We start from the raw sequence: 22,464 nt of genomic DNA on the forward strand, positions 1-22,464 counted from the left end.
AATATAAACATATTTCATAAATTGTGATTTGACAATAGACAATAGGAATATACACGTCTTACAATAGGACAAACATAGTTTACAACTTGTGGTTCAGTATTTATTACGATTTTCGCGGCATTCAGCGTTGGAAAATACGTAAAATGGCACGACACATGTGCAAATTTTGATCCAAATAGCGAATGGGGTACGAAAGAGACAGCATATTTAGAAGGAACGTAGAATGTTAGAATTAACATTTTTAAGGCGAATTTATTTAATACATGTGATCTCACCTACACGTAAAGGAAAGAAACCGAAAGCCGGCTTGTATATGTATTTGTTTACGTGTAGTGCTCTTAGCTGATTTTGTGACGTCTTCAATACTAGTGTGCTAAAGGCGAACACTATAGCGTTTATCCCGCTGAAAATAGCGGTTATTGTTGAGCACAGCAAAACATCTCTTCCTTATCATTTAGTGTCACTGATAAAATTTTCCTTAAAAATAGTCTTTTAATTTTTTCTGAGTATCATCGGATATAGGATATACAAGTATAATTTGTATGAAATCCACGGGAGAGCAGGTTTTAGCGGTTTAGTGAGAACGCTTTGCACGCGCCTTGGGCCGGCAGGGGCACGGGAGGCGTTACAGGCCCCCAGGGCCCGAGGCAGCTCGCCAGTGTGAGATGAAATTAGCTTCCCTCGCGTTACAGGGGGTGCGGCCAGCCAAGCGTTTTACGACGACACGCGGCCTCTACCTTCCTGAAGGATGTATCAAGCCCCGCGGGGCCGTACACGTGCCTAGACTCAACTTCTCGCGGCCATCCTTGTGATACGATGCCGCACGCTCCACGAGTACTAGGCAGTAAATCTAAAACAGTACACTAGGTTCATTTGCGTCTCGTGGTCATATTTTTAATCACCGTGCAACGTAGCCTTCCAGTACTGGTGGTGGTAAAAGTCTACCTAAGTAGGTAGATTACCGTCGCTTTGACATGTCCTACCGCACCTGCAAGCTACCGTCTGTAGTAAATGGTTTCTTAAATTCTTGTGGTCCACGAAATTACCGGCCCCTGCTAGTTATTGCTGGGTATTAATAATTTCTAGCGGAAGGTTTTAACACACCGCTAAAAATTTCAACGCAACGGATAACGCATTTTTTTTAACCGCTACAGAAGGCACCTATACAGGGCTTAATAGGCAGTATATAGCTTTTATTTGCTTTCATGACCCAGAATTCGACTGTGGTACTCACTGCCACCTATTCTTTATGATGGACGGAGTAAATAATCAGTCGAGGGTAGAGATTAATTGATATTTATTCAGTACCGATGGTATTTCAACAACTAGTCGTGTTTCTCTTGCAACGTACATCATCAAAACCGGTCTCTAGTTAACATGGTTCAGTTTCGCCACGTAATTATGGAATGGGACAGAGGAGTGCAGACCTGGCTTCAATGTAATTTTATACAACCGCACAATTATACCTAAACCCACGGTTATTACATTCAGTTGCTATAGATTACTCAGAACAAGTTCCGCAAAGACACTAACAATCAAAACTAGGCCAGAGTGGAAGAGTATTTCGCAAATCTTTTATCAAATCAGTGGGCATCAAAATCCGATACTTTTCCTAGTGGCACGAGTATTTTACTTAACGCACAACATCGCCAACAAATCAAATCGTTATGGGGGTGCACAAGAAACATCACTTCAATGCTGTTCAACCCACATGGCCAAGTTTCAGTAGCCAACAGAAACCCAGAAAAATATGGACACAAACGATTATTCCTTCCCTATTTTACACTCGCTCACTATCGTATGATTATTCATCGTGTAGAATATATTTTCAGACCGAAGCTACAATTTATCAATGCGGCGGTTGCTCCAACCGACCACGTGGCGCGAAAGCAAGTTCACAAAGAAAACACATGGAAAATAAATAAAAATCCCCAAAATATTACTGTAAATGGAAGAGCAGATTAAAATCCGATGAATGAGTGAATTTCCGTTAAGCACAGAGCAATAACGTGACCGTGAGCTTATGGCACATGGTGCGTTGCCTGAACAAGGCACTAACGCAAGGTCTACTGAAATTCGAGTAAATTAAGAAAATCAATTCCCTTATGGGGTTCAGTGGTAATTTCGCACCTGATTTCAGCATCTGGACTTCATTACAGAGCAGATTTCAGACAAATGGTTCAAATGGCTCTGAGCGCTATGGGACTTAACATCTGTGGTCATTAGTCCCCTAGAACTTAGGACTACTTAAACCTAACTAACCTAAGGACATCACACACATCCATGCCCGAGGCAGGATTCGAACCTGCGACCGTAGCGGTCGCGCGGCTCCGGACTGAGCGCCTAGAACCGCTAGACGATTTCAGACAATCTAATACCTATGTCAACATTACCAAAACGAGAGCTGCGTCTCCATGTCTGTCCAGCACCACGACCCAGGAACAAGTGCTCTTCCAACCGAATTCGCCTAACCGTTCCGCTTACAAACGTGGTGGGGGTGGCGCGCCAACCTGACAGAGCCAATACGCTCGCCTACGTGCCATCTTTGCCCTGACCTGCAAACTTGGTCTCTGCTAAACTTGTTCACGCTTGGGGGGTTGGTACTACCCTACCCCAGAGCGACCATTCATGCAGTGTTACAATCTGTGAATAAAGCTTTCTGCTAGTTCACACACTCACTCATTTATACCGTCCAGGCCGCACAAAGGAAAGGAAAATAGGAAACGTGGTACACAACAGAAAAAAATTCAATAAATAACACTGTTTAGTCGATTATCTCCTTTTGCACACCAGCTGGGTTATTACCTGCAAGAGAAGAAACGCTTACTAATAATTTCTGCGTGCTAGCAATTTAATAAAACATTGGAACGGTACAACAAGTTCCGTTTCAACCGTGCTGCAAAAACGAAAATCCTGTCGCTGAAATATGAAACTACGGTCTCTGGTTGACAGTTATAGAGGGTTGAAAGGTTATAGAGGTAGTTTTTCGCTTTCTACGTAAATCACTTTTGCATCTAGATATACATCTACGTCTACATATATGCTTTGCAAGCCATCGTACGGTGCGTGGCGGAGGGTATCTTACACCACTATTCGACATTTCCTTTCGTTTTCCACTAGAAAATAGAGCGAAGGGAAAACTATTGCCTCCATGTGAGACCTAATTTCTCGTATCTTACCTTCATGGTCCTTAGGCGGCAGCAGACTCGTTCTAAGTCAGCTTCACATGCCGGTTGTCTAAATTTTCTCAACAGTGTTCCTCGAGATGAATGTCGTTGCTTTCCTTCCAGTGATACCCATTTTAGTTCCCGAAGTATCGTTCGGACCTTCCGGTAACAAATCTAGCGGCCCACCACTAAATTGCTTTGATATCTTCTTTCAGTTCGACTTGGTGCGGATCCCAGAAAAAAATAGTTCAAATGGCTCTGAGCACTATGGGACTTAACATCTGTGATCATCAGTCCCCTAGAACTTAGAACTACTTAAACCTAACTAACCTAAGGACATCACACACATCCATGCCCGAGGCAGGATACCATGCTTTACCATCTAGCAGCCAGACAATCTAAAGGAATAACAAAATGATTTAGAATAAAATATTTGTATGGAGCGAAAAGTGGCGACAGGAAAAGTGTTTGATCCTCTTTCTATTAGAGGGAGAGAGAGAGAGAGAGAGAGAGAGTGAGAGAGAGAGAGAGACTGTGAGTGAGTGTGTGTGTGCTTTTCGATTTTTCACTAAATTTCAATAGGCAGGTTTCTCCCTCCCACATAGAGGAAATGGCAAGAGAAATCACAGCTCGTAGGGAAATATTTCCAACAAACTATTTGAGAGTGAGAAATATTCTGGAGCATTGTATTGGACGGTATTCTCTAAACTGCACAATATTTCTTCGAGGCAGTTGATCGTCATCTTCTGTTTCATTCTTCCTCAAAATATCTGCCTTTAGTGGCGGACAGCAGCCGGAACCTGCCTGCCAAGTCACAGTGAGCGCCTGTCTTATTTCGCATCCTAGGAGGACAGCAGCAGCCAAACGCAGCTGTTTTTTCACCTGAGACGAGATGGCTTGACGTCTCAAGCTGTTGCGTTTCCTATCCCTGGATGTCAAAACCAATTAAGCTCTGAGCCCCCTTAAATTAAAAAGACGCCACAAATCCATCTAAAGGTTCTTATCGATTACACCGATGTATTTAAAATGGCTGCAATCCATTCCAGGAGATTTATCTCTGGGTTCACTTGTGATATGTTCCAGGTATTGATAAAACGACGGCCAACTAATTCACAGTACGTGGTTTATTGATAAACATCATTCACGTTCTTCACAGATGTCACAGATCACACAATAACGAAGTGTCGGCCCTATTTTTTCAGAGTTGCCAATTAACCACAAAAAACTACTTGAATGGTAAATCACACGACCTGCCCCAATAATATCTTACAAAGAACTGCTGTTGGTATTTCTCAAAAATAAATATATAGACATGCCTCTACCCAATAGATTAAGGGCTGTTAGGTCAGAAAAACGACTTTTTATATCTACTTCATAGAACAAATAAGCTTATTGGTGACAAGCAGTATTTGAACTTATAATACTCTTAACACAAAAGAGACTGTCACTTGCAAATTAAATCACTTGGAATGTACTGAAAAGTGATAGCAACAAAACCTGAGTCATCTACTCCATCTACAAATCGTTATGCCATCTTAGCAAAATGAAATAAATGTAATTTTTACGAAATTTAACATGACTGTAAAATGTTGTGCCAAGTGTCTCACCTTAAAGGATTTGTTATGCTGATTCCGAAACTTTTCTTAGATTTCCTGTAACCACCCTATTTCCAAAGTTATGATTAACAAAATACTGACACTAATTTGCCTAAACATTTTGTTTGTATTAATTCGCCTGATGTGTTTGCAATCCACTTGCTGGTGTAAAACTTGATCTTTTATCTGCTAACATAAGTTTAATGACTCACGTATCTGAAAACATCGTTGAACTTGATTTTGATACTGCGCTGTGGATTCCTTTATCCATACGTGACACAGTTTTGTTATTAGCCAACAGAGTAGATTCCCCATGAAATCTGTCATCCTACCACCATGGCATTTCCGAAGATGTCAAAAATGTTCATTGCACATCTCCAGAAATACCATTTTAGACTATGTTATGATGATTTGAAAATGGATCTCGGTCCGAAACTAGTCATCGAGTGAATAAAAAGTAAAAATTTGCAGCTTGGAGTGGTTTTTCATTCTACTAAGCAGCTTATTCACGAAAACAAACTGGAAATAATGTCAGCTGATGTGAAAGCAAAACTGCGGGTGTGAGAAACAGTGTAATTTTGCACTTCCATACGTTTACCTCCAGAAGACGGGTACTAATCAGTCTGTTTATTGCTTCCGTGTCATTTCCCCTGTTGTTTGACTTCTAAATTTGAGATTCCAAATTAAATCCCTCCATAAGTTAATGAAATGAAATTCCAGAAATCTTATGAACTGTGTGTCACAAGAGCAGGATACTATCAATAAGCCATAGGTTTTTCTGCATGTTTAAGCGTGTACCTAAAACTAAGGAAAATAAACTGTTATTTCGATTCTTCGTAACTTGTTAGAAGGACGTCGGGGTATCAGTGTCGTCAAAGTTATCTTCTATCTTCAGCTGTCTCATTGGCGCGAGCAGTTGAGCCAGCCGTAAACTATTTCCATCTTGATAACGGATGCCGGGATGGTGCATGATCAGCTAAAGGCATCACGTTCTGATTCGAGGCTCGGTACGACATATACAGCTGCAATCTCTCAGGAAGTTTCAGTGTTATTACATTCTAGTAGACCTTTCAGGTATTACAAAACATAGCAACATTAGTTACCTACCTACGAATCGCCTGTCTGACTAACCTGTGCGCAGTGAGGGCACTGCTGTTTGCTGCCACAGAGTAAGCACCCCTACTGATTGTGGGTGGAGCGGGAGGGGCTGCAGCAGGTACAGTTTGCTTCAAAACGTTATCGATTAGTTACCAGTATTGCTTCTTAGTGAGTGCTGTGCGCAGTTGTAAGTTCTGTAATGAAACTTAAGTCATTAAATTTCTTTAGCTGTTCTTGCAGTTAGCTAGATATGAGAACTTTGGTGTCATGGGAACTTCCCTTGCCACTACTTTCAAGTCCAAAACATATTACAATCTTTTCATGTTTGTGCTCCATTGTCTAGCAAGGTGTCAGTGGGAGAACACTGGACTGGCATTCACGGAAACTGCTGTTAAAATCCGGTCTCGCCAATCAGATTTAGATTTGTCGTGGTTTCCCTCAGTCGTCTAATGCAAATTATGGGATGGGTTCATTGAGAAGGAAGTAGTCGGTTTCCTTCCATATACTTCCCACAATTCAAGCTTATGTTCCGTCTCTATCGTCCCTGTCGTCGATGAGTGTTAAAACGTAGTACACTTGATTAAAGCATCAGAACCGCAATATCTGTTTACAGTGTTTGCAGCGTGCGTAGACGTTTGCGCCCAATCACATGCAGTTACATATTTTATGCAGATTTCTCAATCACTTCAAAGTTTTGAACTAAATGTTGGTAATATTTCATCCTTATTCATCCATTTAGTATGTTCAAAATCAGTTCTGTTGTACTTAGGTTGTAGTGGTACGGTGGCGATCGTAGAAAAAGAAGCCTTTTTTCTTCCAGACTCCATTCATTGTTCAGTCAGGCTTAGCTTTAATTACCTCAACAATTCCTAGTACTTCTCGATTAGTCATGTCTTCCGTCCCTTAAGCCGTCGGCACACGGACCGTGTTGTCGAACGTCAACGTTGAGCGTGCTGATTCAACGTGCTGCAGAACGCTTAGAAACGATGTGACTTGTGCATACGGTACGAGGGCTTGAACGTGGTACACGCGATCGCACTGCGCTCCAGCGGCAGTTGTCAGCTGTGTCTGGCTCGTAAATCACACTGAAATGGACGGGCGTAAAATTCCTATACTAGCTCTAGTAAAACGTACTTTCCTCCCTTGTCCATACGCTAGTCAACTCGTTCTGTCTGTAGTATGCACAAATAAAATCTTCAATATCTGTGAAAATATCACAAGACAAAAAGGAAAGTACGATGTCCAGTCAGTAGGGACGTCGGCTTATGAAAGTCCCATTACAAATAGTACGATACAAATGTACAATAGTTCTCCACATCAGATAAAAATTATTTCAGCTTTCTCACTGTTTAGTAAGACACTAAGGTCATTCTTACTTGATCACTGTTCCTACTGTGTAACAGAATCGCTACAACATGTGAATTACAAAACTTAAAAGAAAAAAGGGCAAAATATCTTGCTGCAAGTAGTGTACGAAGTCCTGTAAATTAAACCAATCGAACAAAGTCACTCCCAAAAAGAGCGCACTTATTTTTACGTAACATCGAATGGTTCAAATGGCTCTGAGCACTATGGGACTTAACATCTGAGGTCATTAGTCCCCTAGAACTTAGAACTACTCAAACCTAACTAGCCTAAGGACATCACACACAGCCATGCCCAAGGCAGGATTCGAACCTGCGACCGTAACAATCGCGCGGTTATATACTGAAGCGCCTAGAACCGCTCGGCCACAGCGGCCGGCTAACATCGAATATTATAGTACATACGTATACTGAACTAATAAGAAAGTATCAGAACCTATTAAAAACGCGAAGATTAGAAAAAGAATAGTTGGATGTAGTGGGACGCGATCCATTTACGTATAACACACTTCGTTATTATTCTACGACGCTATACACTGCACTAAAGCGACTAGAACGGCTAATTAACCATATATAGCTTGTTACAGTGTCCTGAAACCTTTCATCGTAGTTACATTTTTAGTTGAAATTTAATTTTTCAAAATTGTACCAAGAACAATACGTTTTCAATTATCCTCAGCATGCCGTTCCCTTCAAATGACATAGTCTCACGATACGCAAGTTATAATAATTCTTCAACCACGATTATGCCGTTTCTCGTCATTTTATTACAACGAATTATACAATTAATGACGGGTTTTCGAGAGCCTCTCAGTTTGCTGGTCTTCAGAAACGGCACGTATGCATACGGGCTTCAACTGAAAGCCAATATGGTGCCTCTGAACTCCGCACCGAAGGGAGATAGCGTGCATGTGACGTAGATGGCGTTCTGCTATCTCACTGGTCAACGCTCAAACGCACGTTAAGAATCCCTGAAATGCTAGATATTGATCTGCACGTTCGGGAAGACTCCCCAACGTGCTATTCCACGCTATGACGTCAGAAACTCGGCACGCTAAACGCTCAATGTTCGGATGCACGGTCCCTGTGCCGGCTTTACAGGCTGTTCTCTCTCAACCGAGACAGTATTTAGTCATCTTCAAATATGTGATATAGAGCAGTGTCTAACACAACAATGCCCATGTCCACAACATGTTGAGTAAGGCGTTTTTGCAGTCACTTAACACAGTTTACACTGTTGACCTCGATGCTGTCGTCTTTGGATTGAGTTTTTGAATCTTAAATCAATTCTGCTCGTTCAGCTATCCATATTACACCACAAATACCCACCAAAATAACTCTATGACAGGCACGTTGGTTCATGTGGAGTCGCACAATCTTGTCATGCTTCCTTCAACTCTTTACTGTGACGTGAGCATGAGCCCATGCCTAGTCCATCTACATTATGTATATTTTACGTCCATTTACATATTGACATAATGCACATACTCATACAGCTTATCAAGTTAAAATCTCACCAACTTCCACCAATAAATGTCTTCAATTTTCACACATGATAAACTTAAAACCCACGAATTTGACTAATCTCCAAAATGTGTTTATTACATGTAAATTTGAACTTCTTCTTAATAGTGTGAAGAAGTTTATTAAGCGCATGAGATTTAAATTTCTTTTGTTTAATTTACAATACTCTACGAAATTACGATGAACAACTATTTTAGTGAATCCAAGCAATTCCATGTCGTTCCAGTGTGTACGACTTTTACTGGGTGTTCTATTGTGTGTTACATTTCTCATAGCTTTGTCACACTCCCTTACGATGCTCTCCACTCTGTCTAAATAACACCTACAGCTGTAGCAGCTATGTGCACAAATTGATAGCCTCAAATTGGGAAGTTATTTTATATTGCAGGCTTCACTACGGATATTTAGGGCAAATCACTTATGTGATGATCCATTTGTTATGTCTTCCAGTGGTAGGAATTAATTTAAACTAATAATATTTATTACTTAATAATAATGCACAATCTGCAGTTCAACAGCTAATTTAAGTTCAGTATTTGGAGTCAGTAAATGAATTCTCTGGAAATATGCTTTCTTCCCTTGTTATCTGGCCTCATTTTTGACAGAAAACCACACATTCCTTTCCGAAGCCTTCCGTAACGGAAAGCTTTCTAGAACTTAAGGTAGCTTTATACGACTATTCTGCTCTTAGAAGATATAACTTGCGACGATTTATTAGGGGTGTCTCTAAGGTACATCACTGCTGAAAAGTCTGCAGCACTTGGTCTACCGATTAGCGTCACTGGATCCCGGGCTCAGTTCCTGGCTGCCTCGAAGATTTTCTTCGCTCGGGGACTGGACATTTGTGTTGTCCTAATCGTTTCATTTCCTCTTCATCAAAAGCACATGACAGGGTTTTAAACTGATTCGATATTTCTAGATTTCACACCGTACCTCAGAAGCAGCTTGTAATCAAATTGTGTGCTTAGAAACTGTCTAAGGCCATATACAGGGTGTTACAAAAAGGTACGGCCAAACTTTCAGGAAACATTCCTCACACACAAAGAAAGAAAATATGTTATGTGGACATGTGTCCGGAAACGCTTACTTTCCATGTTAGAGCTCATTTTATTACTTCTCTTCAAATCACATTAATCATGGAATGGAAACACACAGCAACATAACGTACCAGCGTGACTTCAAACACTTTGTTACAGGAAATGTTCAAAATGTTCTCCGTTAGCGAGGATACATGCATCCACCCTCCGTCGCATGCAATCCCTGATGCGCTGATGCAGCCCTGGAAATTGGGGTATTGTATCACAGCCGTTCACAATACGAGCACGAAGAGTCTCTACATTTGGTACCGGGGTTGCATAGACAAGAGCTTTCAAATGCCCCCATAAATGAAAGTCAAGAGGGTTGATGTCAGGAGAGCGTGGAGGCCACGGAATTGGTCCGCCTCTACCAATCCATCGGTCACCGAATCTGTTGTTGAGAAGCGTACGAACACTTCGACTGAAATGTGCAGGAGCTCCATCGTGCATGAACCACATGTTGTGTCGTACTTGTAAAGGCACATGTTCTAGCAGCACAGGTAGAGTATCCCGTATGAAATCAAGATAACGTGCTCCATTGAGCGTAGGTGGAAGAAATTAAAATGAGCTCTAACATGGAAATTAAGCGTTTCCGGACACATGTCCACATAACATCTTTTCTTTATTTGTGTGTGAGGAATGTTTCCTGAAAGTTTGGCCGTACCTTTTTGTAACACCCTGTATATCCGTGACTTCCTGTCAGAGAGCCCACTGTTCGAAGTAACTTACGGAAAGTCATCGAGTAAAACAGAAGTGATTTCTGGCGATCCCCAAGGCAGTGTTACAGGCCCTCAGCTGTTCGTTATCTAAAAACGATTTAAGAGATAATCGGAGCAGCCGTTTAGGTTTTTTGCCAATGATGCTATCGTTTATCGTCTAGTAAATTCATCAGAAGATCAAAACCAATTGGAAAACGTTTTAGATAATCTATCTGTTTGGTGCGAAAATTGGCAGTTGACCCTAAACAATGAAAAGTGTGAGGCCATACACATGAGTACTAGAAGGAATCAGTCAAATTTCGGTTACACGATAAAGTAATCAAAGGCCGTAAATTCAACTAAATACCACAATTACGAACACCTTAAAGTCGAAAGAACACACAGAGAATGTCGTGCGAAAGACGAACTAAAGAATGCGTTTTATTGGTAGAACACTTAGTAGATGCAACAGATCTAGTAACGAGACTGCCTACACGACTCTTCTCCGTCCTCTTTTGGAGTACTGCTGCTCGGTGTGGATGCATAGCAGATAGGTCTAATGGAGTACATCGAGACTGTTCAAAGAAGAGTAGCACGTTTTGTGTTATCGATAAATAGGGGAGAGAGATGTCACGTAAATGATACAGGTTTTGGGGCAGAAATCGTTAAAACAAAGGCGTTTTTCGTTGCAGCGGGAGCTTCTCGTTAAATTTCAAACACCAATTGTCTCTTCTGAATGTGGAAATTTTTGTTGACGCCGACGTACGTTCGGAAAAAAGATCATCATAATAAAATAAGGTAATCAGAGTTCGCACGGAAAAATATTGGTGTTCTTTTTTTCCGCGCGCTGTTCATGAGAGACATATTAGAGAATGTGGTTCGATGAACCCACTGCGAGGCACGCAAGTGTGATTTGCAGAGTAGCAAGGTAGCTATAGATGTAGATGTGTGGGGATTTGTAGGACTCCCCTTGATAGGCCAAGGGTGCACTACACAAAGGAAGCAGCCACTCAGGTAGCAGAGTATTTGTGGAGTGCACAGGAGGACTTTTCAGGCTAGACGGTAGTTTCAGACACTCTGATGAACACACGCCGGTAGATACGCAGCAAGGGAAGTCAGATGGCGTTCAGCATAAGGACACTTCGACTGTCAAAATTTTATCATTAAACTGTCAAAGTATTCGTAACAATATTCCCGAATTTACTGTCCTCCACGAAATTTCTCTAGCTCAAATTTTTCTTGGGACCGAGAGCTGGCTGAAACCCCAGGTGGAAAGCTCTGAGATATTTAGCGAGTCATAGAACGTATATCGAAAAGACAAATCAGAGGCCATAGGAGGAGGAGTGTTCATTGCCGTTGACAAAAATATTGTCTCTATTGAGGTCGAAGTTGAGTGTGACAGTAAAGTTATCTGGTCGCTTGTAGCAGATGTAGGTGAAACCATTCTAACTGCTGGATGCTTTTACCGGCCACCCGATTCCATTGTGACAGTTCCATAGTTATTCAAAGAAAGTCTAAGGCTAATAGCGCGTAAATACCCAGATCGTGCAATACTAGTTGAAGGCGACTTTAACCTACCGAGTATAGACTGGGTTCAAATGGTTCAAATGGCACTGACCACTATGGGACCTAACATCTGTGGTCATCAGTCCCCTAGAACTTAGAACTACTTAAACCTAACTAACCTAAGGACATCACACACATCCATGCCCGAGGCAGGATTCGAACCTGCGACCGTAGCAGTCGCGCGGAGTATAGACTGGGATGTCTATGGACTCACTGCGATGGGTAAAGACAGACAGTCATGCGAATCACTTTTGAACACGTTTTCTGAAACCTGTCTTCAGCAGCTAGATCCGCAGCCCCCACGCAAAGAAATATCTTAGACCTTCTAGCTACGAACATACCGGACCGTATCGACAATGTCAGTATAGAAACGGAGATTAGCGATCATGATGTCATTATAGGAACTATGATTACGACAGTTAATAAATGAGTCAAGAAGGCTAAGAGAGTGTTCCTGCTAGACCGAGCAGATAAGCAGTTGTTAGCATCTCACCTAGACAGTGAACTGACATCACTTAGTTCCAGTAAGATGAATGTAGAGAAATCATGGGCAAAGTATAAGCAGATTGTAAATCGTGGTCTGGAGAGTTGTGTGCCTACTAAATGGATAAAGAATGGGAAAGATCCACCATGGTTTAATAACGAAATTCGGAAAATGTGGCTGGCCGACCGCTACTGTCCCAGGTTCGAATCCTGCCTCGGGCATGGATGTGTGTGATGTCCTTAGGTTAGTTAGGTTTGAGTAGTTATAAGTTCTAGGGGACTGATGACCTCAGAAGTTAAGTCCCATAGTGCTCAGAGCCATTTTTTTTTTTCAGAAGATGCTAAGGAAGCAGAGGTTGTTGCACTCTCGGTTCAAAAGACGACAAGCGAATGTTAATAGAGATTAGTGCATCTGTGAGAAGATCTATGTGCGAAGCGTACAACTACCACCGTCCCACCATAGCAAAACATCTGACAGAGAACCCAAGAAAATTCTTGTCATATGTAAAATCGCTAACCGGATCTAAGGTTTTCAATCAGTCCCTTACTGGCCGGTCTGGTGTGGCTCTGGAAGATAGGAAAACGAAAGCCGAAGTTTTAAAGTTCACCTTCAAGAAATCGTTCACATAGGAAAGTCTCGCTAACAAAGCGTCATTTGACCATCAGGCAGACTCCCACATGAATGGCATAGTAATAAGCATCACTGGCGTAGAGAAACAACCGGAAGAATGAAAGCAAATAAACCATCAGGTCAGGATGGAATCTCAGATCGGATTCATAACACGTATTCTATGGCACTGGCCTCTTACCTAGCCTGCATTAGTCGTGAATCTCTCATGCAGCACAGAGTCACTAGTGACTGGAAAAAAGCGCAGGCGACTGCAGTATACAAGAAGGGTAAAAGAACGGACCCGCAAAATTACAGACAAATATCCCTTCGGTTTGCTGCAGAATCCTTGAAAGCATTCTCAGTTCGTGATAAACTGCGAACTACGAGGGTTATTCCAAAAGTAAGGTCCGATCGGTCGCGAAATGGAAACGACTATGAAAATCCGATAAAGCTTTGCACAGATGTGTTGGGTAGTGTCTCTAGTATAACCCCAGTTAGCATCACGTCGCTCTTCTCATTTCTGAGCTCGCAGTGAGTGCGTAAAGATGTCTAGAAAATAGTGTCTGCCGCCAAGTACGAGGGCCTGGTGAGAAATTTCGCCTGAAGCTATGCAGCCAACATTACATAACTGTCGTGCTGTTTCGTCTTCACGACAATTCTCAGCCGCATTCTGCAGGGGCAATGAAGATGCTCCTGCATCGTTTTCAAATGGAAATGTTAGATTACCCACAATACAGTCCGCAATTGTCTCCCCCTGAGTTTCATCTCTGGTCACATGAACCGCTGTCTTTGAAGACAACATTTTGACACAGACAACGAGGTGTAGGCCAGCGTGGAGAATTGGCGGAAAGCACTGGCGGCTGCCTTCTATGATGAGGCTATTGAAAAGTTGGTACAACTCTATGACAAAAGTCTAAGTCAGAACGGCGACTACGTAGAGAAGTAGCTGAAAGGTGTAGCTAATTGTTACAAGTAAAACATTTCTGATGTTCACTGTGGTTTCAATTTGGCAATCAATCGGACCTTACTTTTGGAATAACCCTCGTATGTCTGAAGGGCAACAGGCTGATTCCTTTATTCTAGATTTCCGAAAAGCATTTGACACGGTACCCCATTACAGCTGTTAACGAAGGTAGGAACATATGGAATAAGTTCACAGATATGTGAATGGCTCGAAGACTTCTTAAATAATAGAACCCAGTATGTTGCCCTCGACAGCGAGCATTCATCAGAGACAAGGGTATCGTCAGAAGTGCCCCAGGGAACTGTAATAGGTTCAAATGGCTCTGAGCACTATGTGACTCAACATCTGTGGTCATCAGTCCCCTAGAACTTAGAACTACTTAAACCTAACTAACCTAAGGACATCACACACATCCATGCCCGAGGGAGGATTCGAACCTGCGACCGTAGCAGTCGCGCGGTTCCAGACTGAGCGCCTAGAACCGGCTGTAATAGGAGCGTTGCTGTTTCTGTACGCATAAATGATTGGGCGGACAGGATGGGCAGCAATCTGCTGTTGTTTGCTGATGATGCTGTGGTGTACGGTGAGGTGTCGAAGTTGAGTGACTGTAGGAAGATACACGACGCCTTAGACAATAATTGCAGTTGGTGTGATGAATGGCAGCTAACTCTAAATGGGGAAAATGTAAGTTAATGCGGATGAGCTGGAAGAACAAAAATGGCTCTGAGCACTATGGGACTTAACTTCTAAGGTCATCAGTCCCCTAGAACTTAGAACTACTTAAACCTAACTAACCTAAGGACATCACACACATCCATGCCCGAGGCAGGATTCGAACCTGCGACCATAGTGGTCGCGCGGTTCCAGACTGAAGCGCCTAGAACCGATCGGCCACACCGGCCGGCCTGGAAGAACAAACCTGTTATGTTAGGATATAGTATTACTAGTATACTGCCTGACACAGTCAAGTCGTTTAAATATCTGGGCCTAACGTTGCAAAGTGATACGCAATGGAGCCAGCATGTGAGAACTGTGGTAGGCAAGTCGAATGGTCCACTTAGTTTTATTGGAAGAATGTTAGGAAAGAGTTTATCACCTGTAAAGGAGACCGCATATAGGACGCTAGAGCGACCTATTCTTGAGTACTGCTCGAGTGTTGGGGGTCCGTACCATGGCGGATTGAAGGAAGACGTCGAAGCATTTCAGAGGCGCGCTGATAGATTTGTTACGGAGATGCTTCGGGAACTCAAATGTGAATCCCCAGAGGGAAGGCGACGTTCTTTTCGAGAAACACTATTGAGAAAATTTAGAGAACCGCTATTTGAAGCTGACTGCAGATCGATTCTACTGCCGCCAACATACATTGCGCGTAAGGACCACGAAGATAAGATACGAGAAATTAGGACTCTTACCGAGGCATGTAGCACTCCGTCGTCAGGCCACGAGTGGCCTACCGGGACCATCCGACCGCCGTGTCATCCTCAGAGGAGGCTGCGGATAGGAGGGGCGTGGGGTCAGCACACCGCTCTCCCGGTCGTAAGATGGTATTCCTCAATTGGCATCACGAGGCAGAGTGCACCCCGAAAAATGGCAACAGCGCACGGCGGCTGGATGGTCATTCACCCAAGCGTCGGCCACGCCCAACAGCGTGATCTCACGGGAACTGGTGTATCCACTCCGGCAAGGACCGAGGCACATAGGCAGTAGTTTTTCCCTCACTTTGTTTGCGAGTTTTAACAAGAAAGGAAATAAATATTAGTGGTACAGGATACCATCTGCCACGCACCGTACGGTAGCTTACGGAGTATCTGTGTAGTTGTAGAAATGACGTCAAATAGAAGGACTTGCATCACGGAACCGAGCTATCCTGGACGGGATCTCCAGGCCAATAATGCCAGGCCATCATTTCATTGCATCAAACGAAGAACACAGTATGCATTATGTAGCGATAACTGGCGTGCCATACTATTTTGTACACTCTGTAGCTACTGTTTGTGGTAAGGTAGACTATGTGATTTTCTTTTCCCTCAGAGATGGTGACAGCTCGCGCGTTAATCTGGTATTGTTATAAGTGTGTATAGTTGAATTACAACTACCATAAGCTAAACATCCCCTCTATTTCGCCAACAGGGGCGGAGACTGCATCAACGGAACGCTGGTGAACGCGGACGAGGTGCCGCAACCGACGATGAATTTCAGCGTGCTGTGGAAGTTGGCCAACGGCCCGCGGCCTGCTGACCCAGACCAACTTGTGGCGCCCGCACAGGAGAACATCACAATCTTCAACCGGTCGCGCCTCTTCATCAATCTTGAGGCTTGCGTCAACACGCTGCAGGGCGAGTGTCGCGCCTTCGCGGATTCGCACGGCCAGGATGGACGCAACAGCACCGCACCTTCACGCTTCCCCTGCTACTACGACAAGGTGCGTACACCATCCACTAACCCCCTGCCTACGTAACGGGCGCCCTTTCGGGCCATCAGTATTAAACGCAATGCTAAGATCATCGACGATAGCATCAACAAAAGACGGACCATGAGTCCTCCAGTTAACTTAGGTCCGCTTAGTAACCACATAACATACGTGGGGCATTATTATTCAGAAATAAGCTACATAGATTAAGAATATATCAAAAGTACCATTGCACGGATTTAAACTGAGGTGAAAAATGTCATTGGATACCTCCTAATATTGTGTCGGAGCTCCTTTTGCCCGGCTTAGTGGACTAACTCGACGTTACATGGACTTAGCAAATCGGTGGAAATCCCCTGCAGAAACACTGAGCCATGTTGCTGTTATAGCCGTCCATAATTGCGAAAGTGTTTCCGGTGCATGATTTTGTTCACGAACTGATCTCTCGATTATGTCTCATAAATATTCGATGGCTAGCCATATCATTCGCTCGAACTGTCCAGAATATCCTTCAAACCAATTGCGAACCCGGTGACATGGCACATTGCCGTTCATAAAAATTCCATCTTTGTTTGGGAACATAAAGTCCATGAATGGCTGAAAATTGTCTCCAAGTAGCCGAACATAACTGTTTCTAGTCAATGATCCGTTCCGGAGGACCAGTACATTCCAACACTGCCCATACCATTACAGAGCCATCACCGGCTTGTACAGTGCCTTGTTGACAACTTGAATCCATGGCTTCGTGGGGCTACGCCTCACTTGAAACATACGATCAGCTGTTCCCAACTGAAATCGGGACTCATCTGACAAAGCCACGTTCTTCCAGTTGTCTAAGGGCCCAAACGATGTTCGCAAATGCACTCGCGTTGGTTCTGTGCTGCCTTAGCCCAATAACGCCAAATTTCGCCGCACTGCCCTAATGGATACGTTCGTCGTTTGTGATTTCTGTGGTTATTTGCTTGAATGTTACCACTGACAAAACTACACAGACATCACTTTCTCGGTCGTTAACTGAAGGCCATCGGCCACTGTGTTGTCCGTGGTGAGAGGTAATACCTGAAATTCTGCATTCTCGACACACCCTTGACGCTGCAGACCTCGGAATGCTGAATTCCCTGACAATTTTCGAAATTCGGCAGCCCATGCACCTAGCCACAACTACTATTCCGTGATCAAAGTCTGTTAATTACCCTCGTGCAGCAATGATCACGTCGGAAGCCTTTTCACATGAATCACCTCCGCCAATGCACTTCTCTTTTGTGCCTCGTGTACGCAATACTACTGCCATCTACACTACTGGCCATTAAAATTGCTACACCAAGAAGAAATGCATATGTTAAACAGGTATTCATTGGACAAATATATTATACTAGAACTGACATGTGATTACATTTGCACGCAATTTGGGTGCATAGATCCTGAGAAATCAGTACGCAGAACAACCACCTCTGGCCGTAATAACGGCCTTGATACGCCTGGGCATTGAGTCAAACAGAGCTTGGATGGCGTGTACAGGTACAGCTGCCCATGCAGCTTCAACACGATACCACAGTTCATCAAGAGTAGTGACTGGCGTATTGTGAAGAGCCAGTTGCTCGGCCACCATTGACCAGACGTTTTCAATTGGTGAGAGATCTGGAGAATGTACTGGCCAGGGCAGCAGTCGAACATTTTCGGTGCCCAAAAAAGGCTCGTGCATGACGTGGAACATGCGGTATGCATTATCCTGATGAAATGTAGGGTTTCGCAGGGATCGAATGAATGGTAGAGCCACGGGTCGTAACACATCTTAAATGTAACGTCCACTGTTCAAAGTGCCGTCAATGCGAACAAGAGGTGACCGAGGCGTGTAACCAATGGCACCCCATACCATCACACCGGGTGATACGCCAGTATGACGATGACGAATACACGCTTCCAATGTACGTTCACCGCGATGTCGCCTAACACAGAGGCGTCCATCATGATGCTATAAACAGAACCTGGATTCATCCGAAGAAATGACGTTTTGCCATTCGTGCACCCAGGTTCGTCGTTGAGTACACCATCGAAGGCGCTCCTGTCTGTGATGCAGCGTCAAGGGTAAGCGCAGCCATGGTCTCGGAGCTGATGCAAACGTCGTCGAACTGTTCGTGCAGATGGTTGTTGTGTTGCAAACGTCCCCATCTGTTGACTCAGGGGTCGAGGCGTGGCTGCACGATCCGTTACAGCCAGGCGGATAAGATGCCTGTCATCTCGACTGCTAGTGAGACGAGGCCGTTGGGATCCAGCACTGCGTTCCGTATTACCCTCCTGAACCCACCGATTCCATATTCTGCTAACACTCATTGTATCTCGACCAACGCGAGTAGCAATGTCGCGATACGATAAACCGCAATAGCGATAGGCTACAATCCGACCTTTATCAAAGTCGGAAACGAGACGGTAAGCATTTCTCCTCCTTACACGAGGCATCACAGCAACGTTTCTCCAGGCAACGCCGGTCAACTGCTGTTTGTGTATGAGAAATCGGCTGGAACCTTTCCTCACGTCAGCATGTTGTATGTGTCGCCACCGGCGCCAACCTTGTTTGAATGCTCTGAAAAGCTAATCATTTGCATATCACAGCATCTTCTACCTGTCAGTTAAATTTCGGGTCTGTAGCACGTCATCTTCGTGGTGTAGCAATTTTAATGGCCAGTATTGTATATATGTGCATCCCATGACTTGTCACCTCAGTGAATGGGATCCTTACGAGGGACTCCACACGTGATCAAGTAGAATGAAAATACCGAAAAGGGTATTGGAGTAACATTTGCCAAATATGCAGAAGAACGATCCATGTGACGGCTGCGTAGCTTCTTCCTTGTTGTGGCCTGAGTCCAAAAACTTGTCTGTTGCAGCCCTGCACGCTAGTCTATTCTGTGCGAGCCGCTCCACCTCTGCTTAACTACTGCAACCTACATGAATTTGCACTTGCTTACTGTGTTCTAGCCTTCGTCTCCCTCTACAGTTTTTATCCCCCACACTTCCTTCTGTTGCCAAATTATCTATTCCTTAATGTGTCCTATCATCTGAAGCCTTCTTTTAGTCAAGTTGAATTTCTATTTTATCTATTTCGATTCAATACCTATTCGTTAGTTATTCGATTCACCCATTCAGTATTCAACATTCTTCTACAGCAAAACATTTCCAAAGCTTCAGTTCTCTTCTTGTCTCAACTGTTTATCGTCCAGCTTACAACCTCCGTTCAAAGCTCTAAGCCAACCAAATATTTTTAGAAAAGATATTCTTACAGTTGACTTAATACTGGATTTAAACAAGTTTGTCTTTTTCAGGAAAGCTTTTCTTACTGTTGCCACTCTGCATTTTATATCCTCTCTAGTTCTGCCATCGTCAGTTATAAGAAGCGATCAAAAACCTCCCGTTCGAAGGCCGTACGGTCCAGAATCTGTACGCCAACCAGGCAAAATCGCCGTGAGCATTGCGGCAACCACCCCACCGACGCACCAAACTGTTTTGGTAAATCACCATATCCTGCTGGGTGAAAAAGTCCGTAACTACCCGCTGCACATCCTCGAGCGAAAGGAATCATCCACTCTCCAAGGCCTTTTTTAAGGAACTGAAAGCGAGATAATCACTTGGGTACAGATCAGACTATAGGGTGGTTGCTGTGCTCGAGTGGTCCTCAGTTGAGCTGGCGTAACTTCTGTGTAACGACATTTGCGATAAGGGGACGTGCGTTATTATGAAGCAGCAGCACCCATTTCACAACGGTGGTTTTCAACACATGCTGCTCCATAAATATTCTTCGTTCTCCGGTGGATGTCTACCGGTCTTTGAACTTCGGCTGCCAAGGAAAGAGTAACAGCAAGATGGTCCTCTTTGAACACATTTGGTAATAATGTCGCCATAGTTCACGTTTCTGCGTTTACTGCGTGCATGTCGGAAAGACACCAGTGCCAAACTAGTCCCTTGCCTACATGTCAGTGTTATACCCGCATCGGAGTCACGCTACGTTGCACATACACAAAAGCAAGGCATTGAAACGGGAACATCTTGATCGCCCCTTGTATTTTTCTATCAGAGTAGCAAAACTCATGTATTACGTTTAATATCTAATTTCCTAATCTAATTCCATGAACATCGCCTGATTTAATTCTACTGTATTCTATTATCTCTGTTTTACTTTTATTTATGTTCATCTTATAAACTCTTCTCAAAACAGTATCCATTCCGGTCACTGATCTTCCAAGTCCTTTGCCGTCTCTCACAGAGTTACAATCTCATCGTCAAATCTAAAACATTTTATTTCTTCTCTGTGAACATTAATTCCCTTCCCAGATTCCTCCTTGATTTCTTTAGCTGCTTGAGACACTGTACGAAATAGTAAATGAAACAGTTCCCATTGGCGAATTGCTTTTCAACATCAGACAACGAAGTAGCCTTTATTATGAACGTTGCACCACCGCATTCTGCATCCCTCACACCTTTGTTAAGATGAAGCTCAAGTACAGAAGCAGACGCGCAAAAAGTTTGCAATCTTATACAGAACCTCCCGAGTACTAGCGAATTCACGAGCATATTTCGCCCTATGGACGTATGTATACGGTGGTAAAGCACGACAGCAACACTTGTCTGGCAGCAAATTTTAAATATTGCCACCAGACGAGCAGCTGAAACGCAAACTGCGCTACAAGACACACAATAGGAACCATTTCTAGAACTATCTAGACGTAATACTATCAATTATATGACTTACCCATGAGTGTTGGTGCACTTCAAATAGAGAACAACTACGAGAAAAGTGAGTTGGGTGTAAGACACACAGTTTTGAAAAACCTGAATGATTTTCACTCTGCAGCGGAGTGTGCGCTGATATGAAACTTCCTGGCAGATTAAAACTGTGTGCCGGACCGAGACTCGAACTTGGGTCCCGCGTTCCAGTCTCAGTCCGGCACACAGTTTTAATCTGCCAGGGAGATTGAAAAACCTTTTTTATTTTTGTATCGTTTCTTTTTCTTTAAAGTAGAGGAAGCTTTATCGTAGAGGACAACTTCCACAGAACAGCAGTAGAGAACAGAGAGCTATAAGTTCTTTTATTTCTTAATTGTTTAAGATTTTCGACTTTTTCCTAATTATTTTTTTAAATGTAAAGCTCCAGGAAGAGGAGTCTACAAACATCTGTACACAGCCAAAAGAAAATCACCATGAAGGAATTCCCCGTATGGGACGAAAATTGGTAGATGTGATGTTCATGTACAGAGGAACAAGTTATTACAATTCCAGAAAAAGTGGGTGACTTGTTCTCAGATACCTGCCGCAGATTAGAGCGGCAATCCTCTTGTGTTGGTCACGTGTGGTCAACTGCAACGTTGACGACGAATATGCCTGCCCTCACATTAGCATCACTGGACCAATGTCACATCCGAATATGTCACATCCGAATACCAAGAAATATGGATATTGCACTATTGGATCAGCAAGCCAAATAAAGAACCACAATGAGGTCCATTTCAAATTCTGTCAGGTGCTGATAATGCTGTCCTACACAAGTCCGCGGCATCTCCATGTCCTTCACAGAGATCACTCAACATTTTTCGCTGTTCACGCCGCCTATATACTCTACCATGCATGCCAACAAAACTAAACCCGAACAACACTAATGTGCTTATTTTATTTTATTTATTTATTTAAATGTCAAGTTCCGTAGGACCAAATTGAGGAGCAAATCTCCAAGGTCATGGAACGTGTCAATACATGAACTTACAACATAAAAAGTAATAACAGATAAAAATAAACGTTCATGAACCTGAAAGAAAATCAGTCCATAAGTTTAAGCACACGCTATCAGCAATACAATGAGAATCATCTTAATTTTTCAAGGAACTCCTCGACAGAATAGAAGGAGTGACCCATGAGGAAAC

The 22,464-nt window shown here is 43.3% G+C and overlaps 1 protein-coding gene and 1 non-coding gene across 2 annotated transcripts in view; both read left to right on the plus strand.

Moving 5' to 3' along the window:
* LOC124722205 overlaps positions 1 to 22,464 on the plus strand; it is a 272,233-nt gene that overhangs the window by 209,481 nt on the left and 40,288 nt on the right. Inside the window, exon 4 of the mRNA XM_047247401.1 lies at positions 16,276 to 16,567. Coding sequence (XP_047103357.1) covers positions 16,276 to 16,567 — 292 coding nt within the window. The remainder of the gene's footprint in view (positions 1 to 16,275; positions 16,568 to 22,464) is intronic.
* LOC124723947 lies at positions 21,425 to 21,568 on the plus strand. The gene has a single exon (XR_007006594.1). It is a non-coding gene; the product is annotated as a small nucleolar RNA snR44 (small nucleolar RNA).

Source organism: Schistocerca piceifrons, chromosome X, assembly GCF_021461385.2.
Source record: "Schistocerca piceifrons isolate TAMUIC-IGC-003096 chromosome X, iqSchPice1.1, whole genome shotgun sequence".
Classification (NCBI taxonomy): domain Eukaryota; kingdom Metazoa; phylum Arthropoda; class Insecta; order Orthoptera; family Acrididae; genus Schistocerca; species Schistocerca piceifrons.